The 13685-nt window shown below is 39.1% G+C and overlaps 1 protein-coding gene across 1 annotated transcript in view; it reads left to right on the top strand.

Annotated features, from left to right (window-relative positions):
- The window catches only part of RPS6KA2 (ribosomal protein S6 kinase A2), a 157136-nt gene that overhangs the window by 61380 nt on the left and 82071 nt on the right, over positions 1-13685 (top strand). Inside the window, exons 2-3 of the mRNA XM_053938453.1 lie at positions 1169-1285; positions 5307-5388. Coding sequence (XP_053794428.1) covers positions 1169-1285; positions 5307-5388 — 199 coding nt within the window. The remainder of the gene's footprint in view (positions 1-1168; positions 1286-5306; positions 5389-13685) is intronic.

The following is a 13685-nucleotide window of genomic DNA, read 5'->3' on the forward strand; positions in this document are numbered from 1 at the left end:
ATGTTTGTGAGATTGCAATTATTTTTGCTGGATGCAGAAATATTCAAACTTACTCCTAAATGAGTAAGTCCCTTCAAACTGGGAGATGACTAAAAAAAGGTTTGTACTGAAAATCCATATTTTTGTTACGGAGAAGTTAGAACAAGTAGTTTGGGAAAAAAAAACAAAAACAAAAACAAACCAAACAAACCAAAAAGCTCAACTGTAGGTGTACAAAACACTACAGAAATAAAAAGGTGTGTAAGTATTATCTTTCCTTATCTTTGTGTCCTGAGGAGAAGGTTCTTTCTTCCAGGTTTCTTTTCAGCTCAATGACTTTCTGGGTTGCTGCAAACTCTGTGCAGTCCCTCTGGGTCTCAAGTGACCCAGTTGCTCTCTCTTTAGAGGAACATGCCAAAATAACATAGAACAAAAAACTGAAACTAATGCCATACGTCACAGCTTGCAAGATGAAGGTCCTAGTTCTACTGATGTCTTTGAGGAATGTGCATCGATTGACAGAGGAAAGATTTTCACAAAAGAACTTGGACAAACCCAAAGCATAAAAAACAAATTCTTGCAAGCAACAAAGTGTGTGTCAGTCTTCTCCCACCACCACCTCATTTTATATCTAATCATTAATTTGCTTTCTGTTTAAATGGTTACCAGTAGTAACTTTCCAATTTTTGAGGTAAATAGGAAGAGGCTCTTTTAGCAATGTCTTTCCTTGTTGCCTACTCATTAGAAGAATTACTGCTTAAGACTAAGGAAGCTTTTTAAGATTGACTTAAATGATGATTTGAAGGAAAGCTGAGAAAGTATGTGGAGAGAAGTGTGATGGAGCCTTTCTAGTGCAAATTTGAGTACATACCACTCTGCTGTCAAGGTCTCTGATGGGCACACCAAGCTCTGCAGTGTATTTTTGGCTTCAGCTTGTATAATCTGTCTTTATCTAGTCATATCTTGAGGCTTAATAAACAGAAGTACCAGGTCTGGATGTCCTGACAATTACCCTCCCCAGCTGGTAACAGGCACGTGAAATATTTAGACAAGCATTTGTTTCTATTTTCAAAATTTGCTACATGATTGTAGCATTACAGAAGACAAGATCTTAATAAACAATATGTTTCCTTAAGATAATGGCTCTGATTTGGGGGTTTTGTTTTTTTTGTTTTTTTTTCCTTTGCAGGAAGAAGGTATTGTGAAGGAAATAGACATCAGTCATCATGTCAAAGAAGGTTTTGAAAAAGCAGATCCTTCTCAGTTTGAGCTGTTGAAAGTATTAGGACAAGGTTCATACGGAAAGGTAATTTTTATTGTCACCTAATCAGCCAGAGCAACACTGAAAATACTGTGTCCTTTCTCTGAGTTCATTTACACTGCTGACATTGTCCATATATAAATTATATTGTAAAGGCAGATAAGGAAAGCCTTTCTTCATTTTAGTAATGCTTCAGTCTTTTAGCTGGGTTTCTGCATATGAACCAGTTCAGAAACAGCAGCTATGGCTCTGGACCTGGACTAATGAGCACAAGTGATTGTTAGTAAAGCATCACTGTTTACAAACAGTGGTAAGTGATATTTATGGATTATTTATCCACTAGGGAGGTGAGTGTGCCCCTGCTGCTTAGTTGGAGGGTGTAAATAGGATCATTCAAAGACTTAAAGAAGTTAGCTGTACAGTTCCCACTGAGGGTAACCTCAAGGACATTTCTGAATCCCAGACTTCTGTTTAGTGCACAGAGGTCCTGGAGATAAACCCCAGTGCAGAATACAATAATCATTATAGCAAGAGCATGGGGGAAAAAACCCTGCCACAAGCTAATTTGTGGAGCAGTAGCATTTGCCACATATCTTAAGACAAAGGATGTTCTTCATTCCAAAGACAGTTCTTCAGCAGGGCATGTTGGTTGGAAATGAGAACAGCAAGGAAAGATGGAGAGAAAGAAGGAAGAGTCAATTTAGCCTTAAAATCTTTCTGTGGTTTAAGTAAGACATTGAAACCTTTGGAGCAGTAAACCTAGCTGAAACTAGGCATCGAAGTCCTTATAGTTGTATTATTCTGTGGAGTTTTAAAGACATATTTTCTAATCAAAACCTTTAGTTTTATCCCTAAAGAAAGGTATATTAAGAGTGTTGATCAGCTTCCTGGTTATTCTAGAATTATATTGATAATTAAATCTATTAGAAATTCCCTGAGATGAGAGATATCAAGAAAGTTAACATTCAATACCAAGTCTTAAACTCAAGAAATTCTTCAGAGCGCAGTATATTTAAGTTTGAAATATTAAATGAATGTGAAAAAGCAAACAGATCAAAATTAGTTTGACTATGGGACTCAGTGTAAGAAGGTGAAGAACAACAGAAAGAAACATTTTTGATAAAAGTAACAGAGGCAGAATAGTTGGTTTTCATATATAGACAGTAAAGATTTTAGAAATGGTTTGCTGGTTATCTTAGATTGTATTGATGTATTTTCAGTATTGTTTGAGTTGGCCTTCTAGCCTTAGGCATTTTATAAGCAAAATGCCTGGTCTATGCAACCACTTCCCAAAAGAAAGTCTCATTTCTTGGGCATCACAGTGTCAGTGTGGACAGTGTATCTGTCTGGAGCAGCATGTAATTACAAATCACTTTCCATATCTTATGTGAGACACATCAGTAAACTCCCTGGAGCAGCACAGACATGGGGAAGAGAGGTCTGCTCTGTGTTTCTTATGGAGTCCCCAACCACCTACATTTTCATCACCTTGGTATTTGAGCTAATAGTTCAAATTGGTGTCTCTGGGGATGCAAACCATTAAGTTTTCAAGTTGTTCACCCAAGGCCTAAATAATTAGAGAAGATGTCTTTGGTGTCAGAGGGAGTGCCCCCAACACTCTTGAGATGCAGAGCACTTGCTTAGCTTTTTATATCAGGTTTTGGGTGATGCACCAGTTGCTCCAGCTAAGGGAGTGCTAGTTCAAGTGTTAATAAACTTACAAACATATCAAACTAGAAAACTGAAAGTCGTGACCAGCCACATGCACATGCTATTCTGGCAAACTAATATAGTCCAGCTAATATAACCTGTCAATTTAGCACTTCAGGGTTACTTGGTGGTTTCAAGAACGATGTGTAGCATTCCATTTAAGAATAATCACAAAGGTGACATAATTTTGCAATACAATGCATTTCCATTTGTTCTGTTCCTTTCTGGTTTGGTGGTTATTTTGATGTCCTCTGGAATAGAACACAGTGTTCTTGACTCATCTCTTTTGGAGGGAATGCAGACAAGTGCCCTATCCCATGCTACAGTGAACAGCTGACTAGTGACTGGTAATGTAAATTGATACTTTTGCTTGTTACAGCAGTGTGGGTATTACAAGCTTTGCAAGATTATAGGGCAAACAAGATATTTCTAGAACTGCAGCCTAATATTTCTGCAGATTCAGTATGTCGTGCTATTTTATGTGCAGTGCTGCTGAAAACCATTATCTCTAAGGGTTTTGGTTTTGGGGTAAAGAGCCCAAAAATATTTTTAAAAATAATAATACAGCTGAAAATCTAGTGTCTGGAAAAGCTTGCTATTGACTTTCTCCTCCTTTTCAACATAATACAAAAACTAAATCTTTTACTTGACCTGGACAGAAAAACATCCCAACTTTCTTCTGTAAACTTCGAAATGAATTGACTTTTCCTGTTAATGCTGGAGCAGCTGAGCTTAATTTATCATTAATAACAACAACAAAAAAAAAAACACTTCAGAAAGTCTTACGTGTACCTGTTGCATCCAGATTTCATCATTTTTTCCTACAGTTGTGAGCACTGGAGGTGTTTTTATGTTCATTAGAGTAGGAAGCAGGAGCTGGGAGGGAGTGAGCAGCGTGTGCCCAAGCTGGGCAGGTCAGGGCTGCTGGGCTGAGGAGCTGTGTGTATCTGCTAGGCACAGGAAACGCCTTCACAAGGAGAGTCCCACCAAACCCCTATCAGATCATGTTGCAGAAGTGTTGCAGCTGTGGTGCTGTCAGTTATGAGAGTCCTGTTGAAGTTGTTCAGAGAGAATTGAGAATTTCCTTCTTTCTTTCCCCCCTCCCCCAGCTTCTGTACCTGCTTGATAACAGTTGTTCTCCCTTCCCACAAACCTTTCCTCAAATGGGTTTGAGAAAATCTAATCTGTTTACAGGTTGAGGTTTTTTAGGAGGAAGAGTCTTTCAACTTGCACAACTTGTGCTAGAAACATACTCCTTCCTTTTTTTTTTTTTTTTTTGGCTTTTTATATTTTAGGTGAAGACAGTTAACAAAGCTTCATGGTTCCTGGATAGGCAGTTAATAAAATAATTTGAATTTTTAATCCAAATAGACATTCATTGGTTAGATAATTTCACCTAGCCTTTGATAATTTATATATTAATGAGTACAGGGGACTGTATGTATGTGGGACTATATTTTTATTTCTACTTTTACTTCAGCTTCTGTCCAGTAGCACAAGTGCTGAAATAGAAAAAGAAGAGACACTGTTGCTTGACTTTCGAAGTTCTGAGAATTTCTGAGGTCACACTTCTGACCTCAGCAGACAGAGTGTGTTCTAAGAACCAGCTAAAAGACTTGTTTATTTATTAAAACACTGAAAGTCTGATAAAGACCAAACTGAACCACTGATCCTGTTGCTCACTACCCCTGCAGTGCTCAGATGCACTGAGGGGCAGAAAAGAAATATTTACATGTAGTACAACAAAAAGAGTACAAGTTCAGCTACAAATTTTATTTTATTTTAATTAAAATTTCACACTGTCAGAAAAGGAAGCATAGGAGACTGTAACAGGAAAAAGTGGCTTTTCTTATAATAACAGATTTTCAGCTGTATGAACTTTCTGCTTCAGCTACATCTTTGGCAAGTTGCTATTCATGACTTATGGCATGAATGGCACTAAATTGATTTTTTTCTTTAATTTAATTTATGGCAATAATTTTAAGACACTGCACATTCCTAGACACAAATGAGACATATTTTTTTGTGTGTGTAAAGCTGGTCAGAATATGAAAAGACATGTGCACACTGATTCTAGCTTTTCACCCATCTTTAACTGAATATATGAGGTCAGTTAATAATATTGAAAATGTTTGTTTTTTTTTTTTTTTTTTTTTTTTGTGAGGTGGTAAAGGCTTAAAACTGGAAATTTCCAAAGCTAGCTCAACCAATTGCAGCTGAAATAGATATGAAATGCTTTCAATTAGTAGTTTTCATTAGATTTCCTGAACCATAGTATCTATTCTCCTGTTGAAAGCAGTAAGTCTTGTAAGTAGAAATTCAGTACTCATCTATACAAAACATTTGCTTTTTACAGGTATTTTTAGTCAGAAAGATAAAAGGATCTGATGCAGGCCAGCTTTATGCCATGAAGGTACTTAAGAAGGCAACTCTAAAAGGTAAGGATTGGGACAGTAGCTGCAATCTCTATTTCGGTGCTACATAGTAATTTGTTTTTCTTGCTCTTTTTTACATTGTTGCTGCCTTGCAGTATATGAATGCATAAATATGTCTGCCCTCCTCCAAAATTCTGCCTCACTGTAGGTGAATGTTCTAAAAAGAACTTAAACAAAAATATGTTACCTATACAGTGTGAGAAGAGGAAAACAGAGGTTTGCAGCTTCCCAGCTGTATGCTTTCTTTATTTTCTTGGTGTTATTTTTAAGACTTCTGTTTGGTAAATACTAATTTGTATTGAAGTGTCACTGTCTTTCTGTTGCTGAAGTAAATAAGGATGTTGCTGAAGTAAAACCTGGCTCCTACTGGGCAGAATGGCCTTCCCAGCTGGTGCTTCTCTGTGTGCCTGACAAACCATGGGAACATATTTCCAAGTGTGAAGAGTCATTCTGAGACTGTTTAGATCATGCTGTTTCCTAGCTCATGGGCTGTGGGAGGCTAGGGCCAAATGACTGATGTTTAAAGCTCGCCATTCTCTTCTGGGGCCGCTGCCTGCTACAGACAAAAAAGAAATTGGTTTTCAAGCCCAGGACTGAAAAGCAAAGAGAGGAAGTTCAGTCTCGGGTGAAGTCCTTGCTGGTTGTACCTGCACAGAGTAAGGAGGATGCAGTCATCTTTTTGTTTCCCTGACCCAGCACTGTTCTGATCTTTCCCTCAAAAGCCTTCACTTCTTGCAAGTAAAGAGGAGAGCATTCATTTTGTCCGGAGCAGATATTTTGCTTTGTCTTGGACAGTGTGGACTTGTGCAATGCAGTGTAGTGTCTAAATTTCTGTCTTAATGCAAAGAATAATCATTAAGTGACCAGATAGTTCTGATCACTTAAAAATCCAGATTTGTTTAGCATGCCTTATTTTGGAGAACCAAAATATGAGTAAAGCTACCAGTAATTGCAACCTAGAGCTGCTGCAGGTGGTGTCAGGCAGAGCGAGCACCTCTTCTGAGTACTGGTTAAAATGGGGAATGGGCACACCAGCCATTTAGACAGTCCCTTCCCCTCAGAAAGCCTTTTCAGGGAAATGAGAGTTTGAAGCAATGCTGGTGTGCTTATCTTTTTGTTTGGGATCTAGATGAGAATGTTTGTTCTAGCAGAACAGCCCAAGGTAAATAAACAAACAGGACTGGACATGAGACATGCAAAGTAATAGGTCAGGCCTGTGTACATCACATGTATCACAGAATGATTCTCTGACTTCTCAACCAAGAACAGGACCATAAAGTGCCCTAACGCAGCTGAACTCGACTGTCAGTCTTCCCCCTGGGGAATGTCATCTTCTGATGGTGCCTGAGCAAGACATCAGGATGTGCCAGAAACTTATTCTTGTTTCTTTTGACAGTACAGAGGTTTTTTTACCAAAAGGGAAAACTGTGTATTCCCTCTTTTTCTGTATAACTCTAAGAGAGTGTTTAGCAGGAAGGGTTTTGGCATAGGGGATGGGGTTGTTTTGCATCCCCAAACACTTTATTGTTACTTAATATTTGATGGTGAAATATGTAACATTAGATTCCACTGTAAAAGAATAGACCTTTATTGTGGCAGTATTTCAGGAAATGTCAAAATCTAGGTTTTAAAGTACCCAATGTGTTCCAGCAAGCTTCTTTTCTGTCAAGAACAAGAACCTCTTTGCAGTTCTGTGGTTCTTTATAGCACAGAAAGGCTATTTATTGTCTTCTCAAGAATGGGTCACAAGATCCAAAAATTGAGGCTACTTTGTGATTTTGGTGGATTGCATTTCTCTCCCATTCACACTACTTACCCCTCTGACTGCTAGCTCTGGATTTCCCATTAATTTCAAGATAATCAGCACAGGGCTAGGAACTAATTTGTCTGCACCAGTTGCTACAAATAAGTTAAAATTGACAGCTGTTTAACTCAAAGTGCAAAAATAAAGACAGAACCCCATTGGCAACAGGGTGAGTGAGATGAGCAGCAGTGAGGATTGCTGTCAGCAAGCTTCCATGTAACTTCTGCCACAGACATAATATTTCTGACAGCTTAATTTCATCTTTTAAATGAGAGTGCTGTATTATTGCTGACTACCTACACTCAAAAAGACTGGAAGTCACTCCAATTTGAAGTATTTATTACCCTGTCTAGCAGTGGGAGCAAAGCTACAGGTATGTTGGCACTGCTTTCAGCATTTGCTGACAAAAGGCACGCTACCAGACAAATGTCTGAATGATTTTGCTTTCTGACCTGCAGTCTGCACAAGTCCCACATGGAGCAGGAAATTCAGAGCTCTCCATGCCAATTCCAGTGACAATAGCCAGACAGCCTAAATGTTACAGCAGTTATTTTCTATAGTGAAACAAATTTGCAAAGCATGTAAATGGAGAAGTCAGAAAGAAAATAAAGAGGATGGGATAGCAAAGCTGATTTCTTTCCTGGATTAGTCTGAAGAAATAAAACCTGGATAAGTAAGAGACCTTCAGGAGTGATGGTACTTGCTCTGAGGAGCAACCATAGTAGGTCCTGTTGAGGGATTTCCTACCCTGGGAGCCTGACTGTGGCCATGGCTGGCTGGTAATGTTTAGGAAGAAGCAGAATTACAAAATGGTGCTTTCTCCAGTGAGCTTGTTAGCTCCTGCCCTTGTCCAGGGTAGTTGCCCCTTGTTGCATGATCCCAAATTCACCAACAGCAAAGGTTAGAATAAGAAGGGCACAGCAAGCAGCCACAGAATTCTTTAAGCGTTTACAGTTCAAAAATGGTTTTTTATACAAAAGAGACTTTGTAGATCAATCACATATGTAGATTTGAGCTTGAAAAAGATCTGCTAATCAACAGGACCACTCCTGCTGTGAAAGGAAAATTAGGCTCCAGAATATTACAGTTTAGATTGTAAAAGTTTGCAGAGCCACATGCTGTACATGCGAATATTTGTGAAAATTAAATTAATCTTGAACTCATGAAGGTTTATTTTAAACAGATGGTATATCTGAATAAGCACCTGTAACAGCACGAATCCTTGAAAGAGAAAAAGCCACTGTTACTTTTTGTTGTAAATGAGAGCATCACACATAAGTTTCTTTCCCTTCTGCCTCATTTCCTTTTTCAGGAGCTTGTGGGTATCTGATTTTAAAGCAGAAAGCTTTCTGGAAAAACTAGATAAGCATTTCATTCTAATTGTTATCTTTAGGAAAACCTTGTTCAAAATGTTTAAGGATGTTATGTTAGGTGTGTTGGGTGCCAGATACGGAATACATCAGATTTAGGGCTGCACGTATGTGTAACTCTAACTTGTCTCTCTGTCAAATACTCTGTATTACATTACATTACCTTAATAGCTTCCTTTGCAAATAGAAACCCTTTTGGGGGCATCTAGGTGTTCAAAGATATTTAGGCATTTAAATACCTTCCAGGAGTGAGACTTTTGCCCTTCAGAATATCATTAAATAGTACTCTTAAAATAACATATTAAAATGTTGCTTTCAAGTATTTGTTATACTCTACTTTTTCTTTAAAATCAGAGTTTTAGATAAAAAGTTGACAGGTAATAAAGTTGATCTATATGTTTAAACACTTACAGAGATGTATCAGTGAGTCTCTACTGCCCATCCTGAAAACATTGTAAATCTGAGGGAACTAGAAATAAACCAGGGAGTGTTTATTCTGTGTATATGTGTGTCTGGTATTCACCAGCAAAGCTGGAGCAGAGGGACAGGGCAAACTGACTGTTCTGATTCATTCAGTATTTCTCTCGAGGTGTCTCAGGCTCCATCAGCTTTACTGAATGTGCTTCAGAATTCCAAGATCAAGAGTTTAGATTGGTTATGGTGTAAGCCTCATTAAACACCCATGAAATGCCCATAAATCCCCAGCAGGTTGCTGTGCTGAAATGTAAGGGAGCTTGAAAATCAAAGACCCGTTCCTCCAGCAGGCATGCAATCTAAGAGAAAGTGGCATGAAGCCGTAATTCACTGACATAATGCTCATGAACTTTGTAAATATTGCAGTGATGATGTAGTGATGGGTATGTGATGGATCATGAGGGTGCAGTTTGCATCTGCCCATCTGGTTGGCAATGGGGTGTGTAAGTCTTGGCACTGGAAACTGTTTGACCCTGAGAATGCAATCTACCTTTTTTTTGCGATTATAGGGTTTAGAAATTATAATCTCTTTTGTCAAAACCTCTAAAGTGCTTTGCAGCTTATGATCCCCTGAGTTTAAGCCAGCAGGCTTAGGGGCTTGCTGGTGTGTGGTGGTTATAGGTGCAGTAAGCTGTGAGAGCAGCTTTAGAGACTCGCAGAGAGTTCGGGCGTTCTCGGGGATGCAGAACCAAAAATATCACTTATACCCAAAATCGAACAACTAACTTAGAGGTTACCAGGTGAAGTGGGGTTTCTGTATAATCCACTGATAAAATTGTAGTGGTGGCTTCCCTGGTTGGACACCGACCGATGTGGTTTCTTCTGTTTTCCTCTGTATGTGACTTAATTTCCCTGTAACAAATGTGGTGATTACATATCAGATACAGAATCTAATGTTTTCCCTCTGGTTTTAAAAGAATAAAACCACAACAAAATGAGAAACTGTAGACAATTTTACCCTATAAAGCAGGACTCAGAGTCTTCACCTCAGGTAGAACTTGCTCTGTTGCGCTGAGGTTTTCAAGGTGTCTTTTTCTATTTTGTGCAGTCCTTGTGTTTGATGAGAGGCCCTGGTACTTATCCAGGTTCACCATTTAAACTTAGGTTTATTATTTTTTCTTAAAGTATTTTGCTATATTTTTTATATCTTCTTGGGCCTCTTATTACCTGCTTCTGAAAAATTCATCAGGAAAATCCTGTCCACTGGAGAGTCCAGACCCCACAGCAGAGGTACCCTTGCTCTGAAGTTTGGAGGAAAGGTTGTGTGCTCTGCATCCTTGGAACTGCTGCTTATGCATGGCTTCTTTAGTCTGAGAATTGTAACCCTCCAAATGTCAGGGCTCTGAGCTCAGAAAAACACAAACATTGCTGGACCTGGAAGTGCCCTAAAAGATCCAGATGAGACATAGACTCGCCCCTTTCCACAAATAACCATACGCTGATTTTTCAGGCTTGGAAAGAAATAGCAACTTCTGTGAGCACAAACACAAAAATATTTGATTTCTCTGTATATTTCCCAGTAGCTCTAAAATGTAAAGATCAGCCTAGTGAGTATGTGCTGAACCAGACAGGAATGCCCTTGGGTCACCATCTGGACCTGGCCCATTCACGTGCACGTTTTGTGGAGTCAAAAAGTGCTATGGAATATGCCAACCTTCCTCACAGTTTAGGAGTAAATTTGATTTAGTAGCTGTCATCTGAGGAAGCAGAGCTTTCTTTCCTCTCTGGCAGTTTTGAAAATGAAACCAAGTTCTTCAACAGCCAGTGCTTAGGGGTCACTTTTGGGCTGTGTTTTTACAGTGCCTTTGCAAATTTACTTGCAGACCACCTCTTCCTTCTTCCCCTAAAAGGTCAGCTTGGCTAGGGCTTGCTTTCTGAAGAAAGAGAGGGCTCACTTAGGCTGATTCTAATGGGCTGTGGAGAATAATGTGTATTTGTGAATTATAAGGAAAATGAACTGTGTTTAGGCAACTCATTGTGTATCAGTAAATATTATAGCAAGTCCTATCCTGAATATACAGCAGACTGGACAGGTCAAAAACCACAAAAAGCATTGCTGGAAGTTTGTTTTCATAGCATTTGCTGAAGTTTCATTGAGCTTGTAGCTTCTGGGTTGGATACTTAATATTCTTTAGTGAATCTGTACAGTGTTTGGATTCAGATTTGGACAAGAAGGGAAAACTTTTGCCTATAAATATAAACGGAACACGCATCACTTAAAGATTTTATTATCTGTTTTATTCAAACCATGTGGGAGTTTGCATTGTATGAAGTCCTGATTAAATTATAGTGTCTTGACAATGCCAAGTGCATTGTGAAGATCCTGTTAGGAGGCAAAAAAATTCCCACTGCTATGACATTCAAGAAATGAACAAGGGATGTTAAAAATGCTCTCTGTTTTGTAGCAAGGCGACATTTTCGCTCATCTGTTTTTACACAAAAATCTGTTGTTCCTTTTGGGGTTTTCCTAACTGCCAAAGAAAATTGAACTTTCTCTTTGTGAAAATATTGGCTCTTGAGTTCTGTATAGGGTCCAAAGAGGGGCAACAGAGCTGGTGAAGGGTCTGAAGCACAAGTCCTAGGACAAGCTGCTGAGGGAGCTGGGAATGTTTAGCCTGGAGAAAAGGAGGTTCAGGGGTGAACTTACCACTCTCTACAACCACTTTAAAGATAGTGAGCTCTTTTTCCTGGCAGCTAGTGATAGGATGAGAGGGCATAGTCTTAATTTGCAATTGGGAAGGTTTAGGTTGGACATTAGGAAGAATTTCTTCACAGGAAAACGCTGGATGTGGCACTGAATGCCATGGTCTAATTGACAAGGCAGTGTTCAGTCATAGGTTGGACTCTTTGATCCCAGAGGTCTTTTCTAACCTGGTTGGTTCTGTGATTCTGTTAAAACTGCTGCTCACATAGCTGAACAGCAGGTTCTTCCTGTTGTTCAAAGCAGGGCAGAATTATTAAGTCTTTTCCTAAATATTGGTAAAAAATTAAAATCAAACTCCCTGTCTTTCTCCCTGTCAATCAGATGGACTTATTCAGATAGGAGCACACACTTCTGTGCTTGTGATTTCTGCTGTAGGTAAATACAGCAGTATTGGCCAGTCCTTTCCTGTCCACACTTTTCTTCCAGTGTAACTCTGCTGTTACAATAATATCAAATTATAGCTCCATGCACAGTTGTATGTTCACTTGGAAAGCAGCTTCAGCCACTTGGTATGCTGCTGCCTGAAACAGCTTTGTTTTATTCTTCCCAAAGAGCACACAGGACAGGACTCAGAAGCAAACTCCAGCTTTCTTCATGAGCAGTTCAGCAGCAGAAACTCTGATGGGTGTCCTAGCATCCAACAGCATTGGTGCTTGGGTCTGACTGAGCTTTTGAAGGAATTGTTCCACTCATCTCCTTTTGCTGTGCCTTGGTTTGCCAAGCACAGCTTTTCGGAGCACACAGACAGAATTCCCTCCTGATGAAACTCACTCAGGAGCCCACCCAGTGCCCTCCTGCCTCTCCTGGCCATTCAGGTCATGGCCCCAAAGTGCAACATAAAGGGTGGGGCAACCTCAGGTCCCAGCACACACTGTTATTTCCCATAGGTTGGAACCACACGGCTTTTTAGTGCACCCATAGGTTTAAGCCAAAGTTTCAGGCTTTGCTGTGAAGACACTGAGTGCACCCATGTTTGTGTTTTTCACAAGGTATAGCACAGTTGTCTTAAATTTTTCATCTTTTTGTTAGGTTAAGGTGCCCACAGCCTTGACTTCTAATCCTTGAGCAGTTCCATGGGCCTTAGCAGTATCTGAGGGTTGCATTATTCAGGTTTTCATGTGAAGATTCTCTAGAGAGAACAAAGGTGATTCAAATCTGAAGTCAGAGGAAGAAAACACTGAAAAAACCTGCTGATTTCTTTAGCAGAAAATATATGTTCTTTACCTGTGATCAAATTATATAAGCTTGTTCTAAATGTTTGTTGAGTCACTCTTCTGTCAGTGAAATACAGAAAGAATGAAATTTTAAATATAAGAACCCTCAGTGGCTCATGCAGGTTGCATTTGAATTTGCTCCCTGGCTATTCTGGACAGGAAAGGAATGGTAGCTGCTTTTTTTGTTGTTTGTTTGTTTTTCTTTGTTTGTTTTTGTTTTTTGTTTTTTGTTTTTCCCAGGAATGAGTAGTTCATCATACTTATGGCTTTTCTGATGGTAGAAAGCAATTTTTCAAATCATCTTATAATTTTCAGTCAATTTGCCATCTACCTCTTTCAAGTTTCAATTGATCTGTGTACTAGCCATGGTAAATAAGCAGCAATGGAGATAATTGAAACTGCAGCTCCTGTAGGTACCACTGTTAAAAGGTTTTCAGACCCAAACTCATTCTTCAAACTCTCCATCACAGACTTGATCAAGAGTTTCATTATGACTTGTCTCCCACTGGATGATTCTTTTTATTGTATTCATTGCACTGTGTATCTAATGACAGATATTTGCAGTTACTCCCAAATTGGTCATTGTTTTACAGAAAAGATCACATTTGATATTTTTTATTGTCGAGTAGCAGATTGCTGTTAATTGCTTTTGCTGTGGATTCAGGAATGGAGAGACTACACAGGCAGTTGCTCTGAAGCCACAAGTGAAATGTTTATCCTGTTTGAAAATGTGA

This window comes from Vidua chalybeata, chromosome 3, assembly GCF_026979565.1.
Source record: "Vidua chalybeata isolate OUT-0048 chromosome 3, bVidCha1 merged haplotype, whole genome shotgun sequence".
Lineage (NCBI taxonomy): Eukaryota > Metazoa > Chordata > Aves > Passeriformes > Viduidae > Vidua > Vidua chalybeata.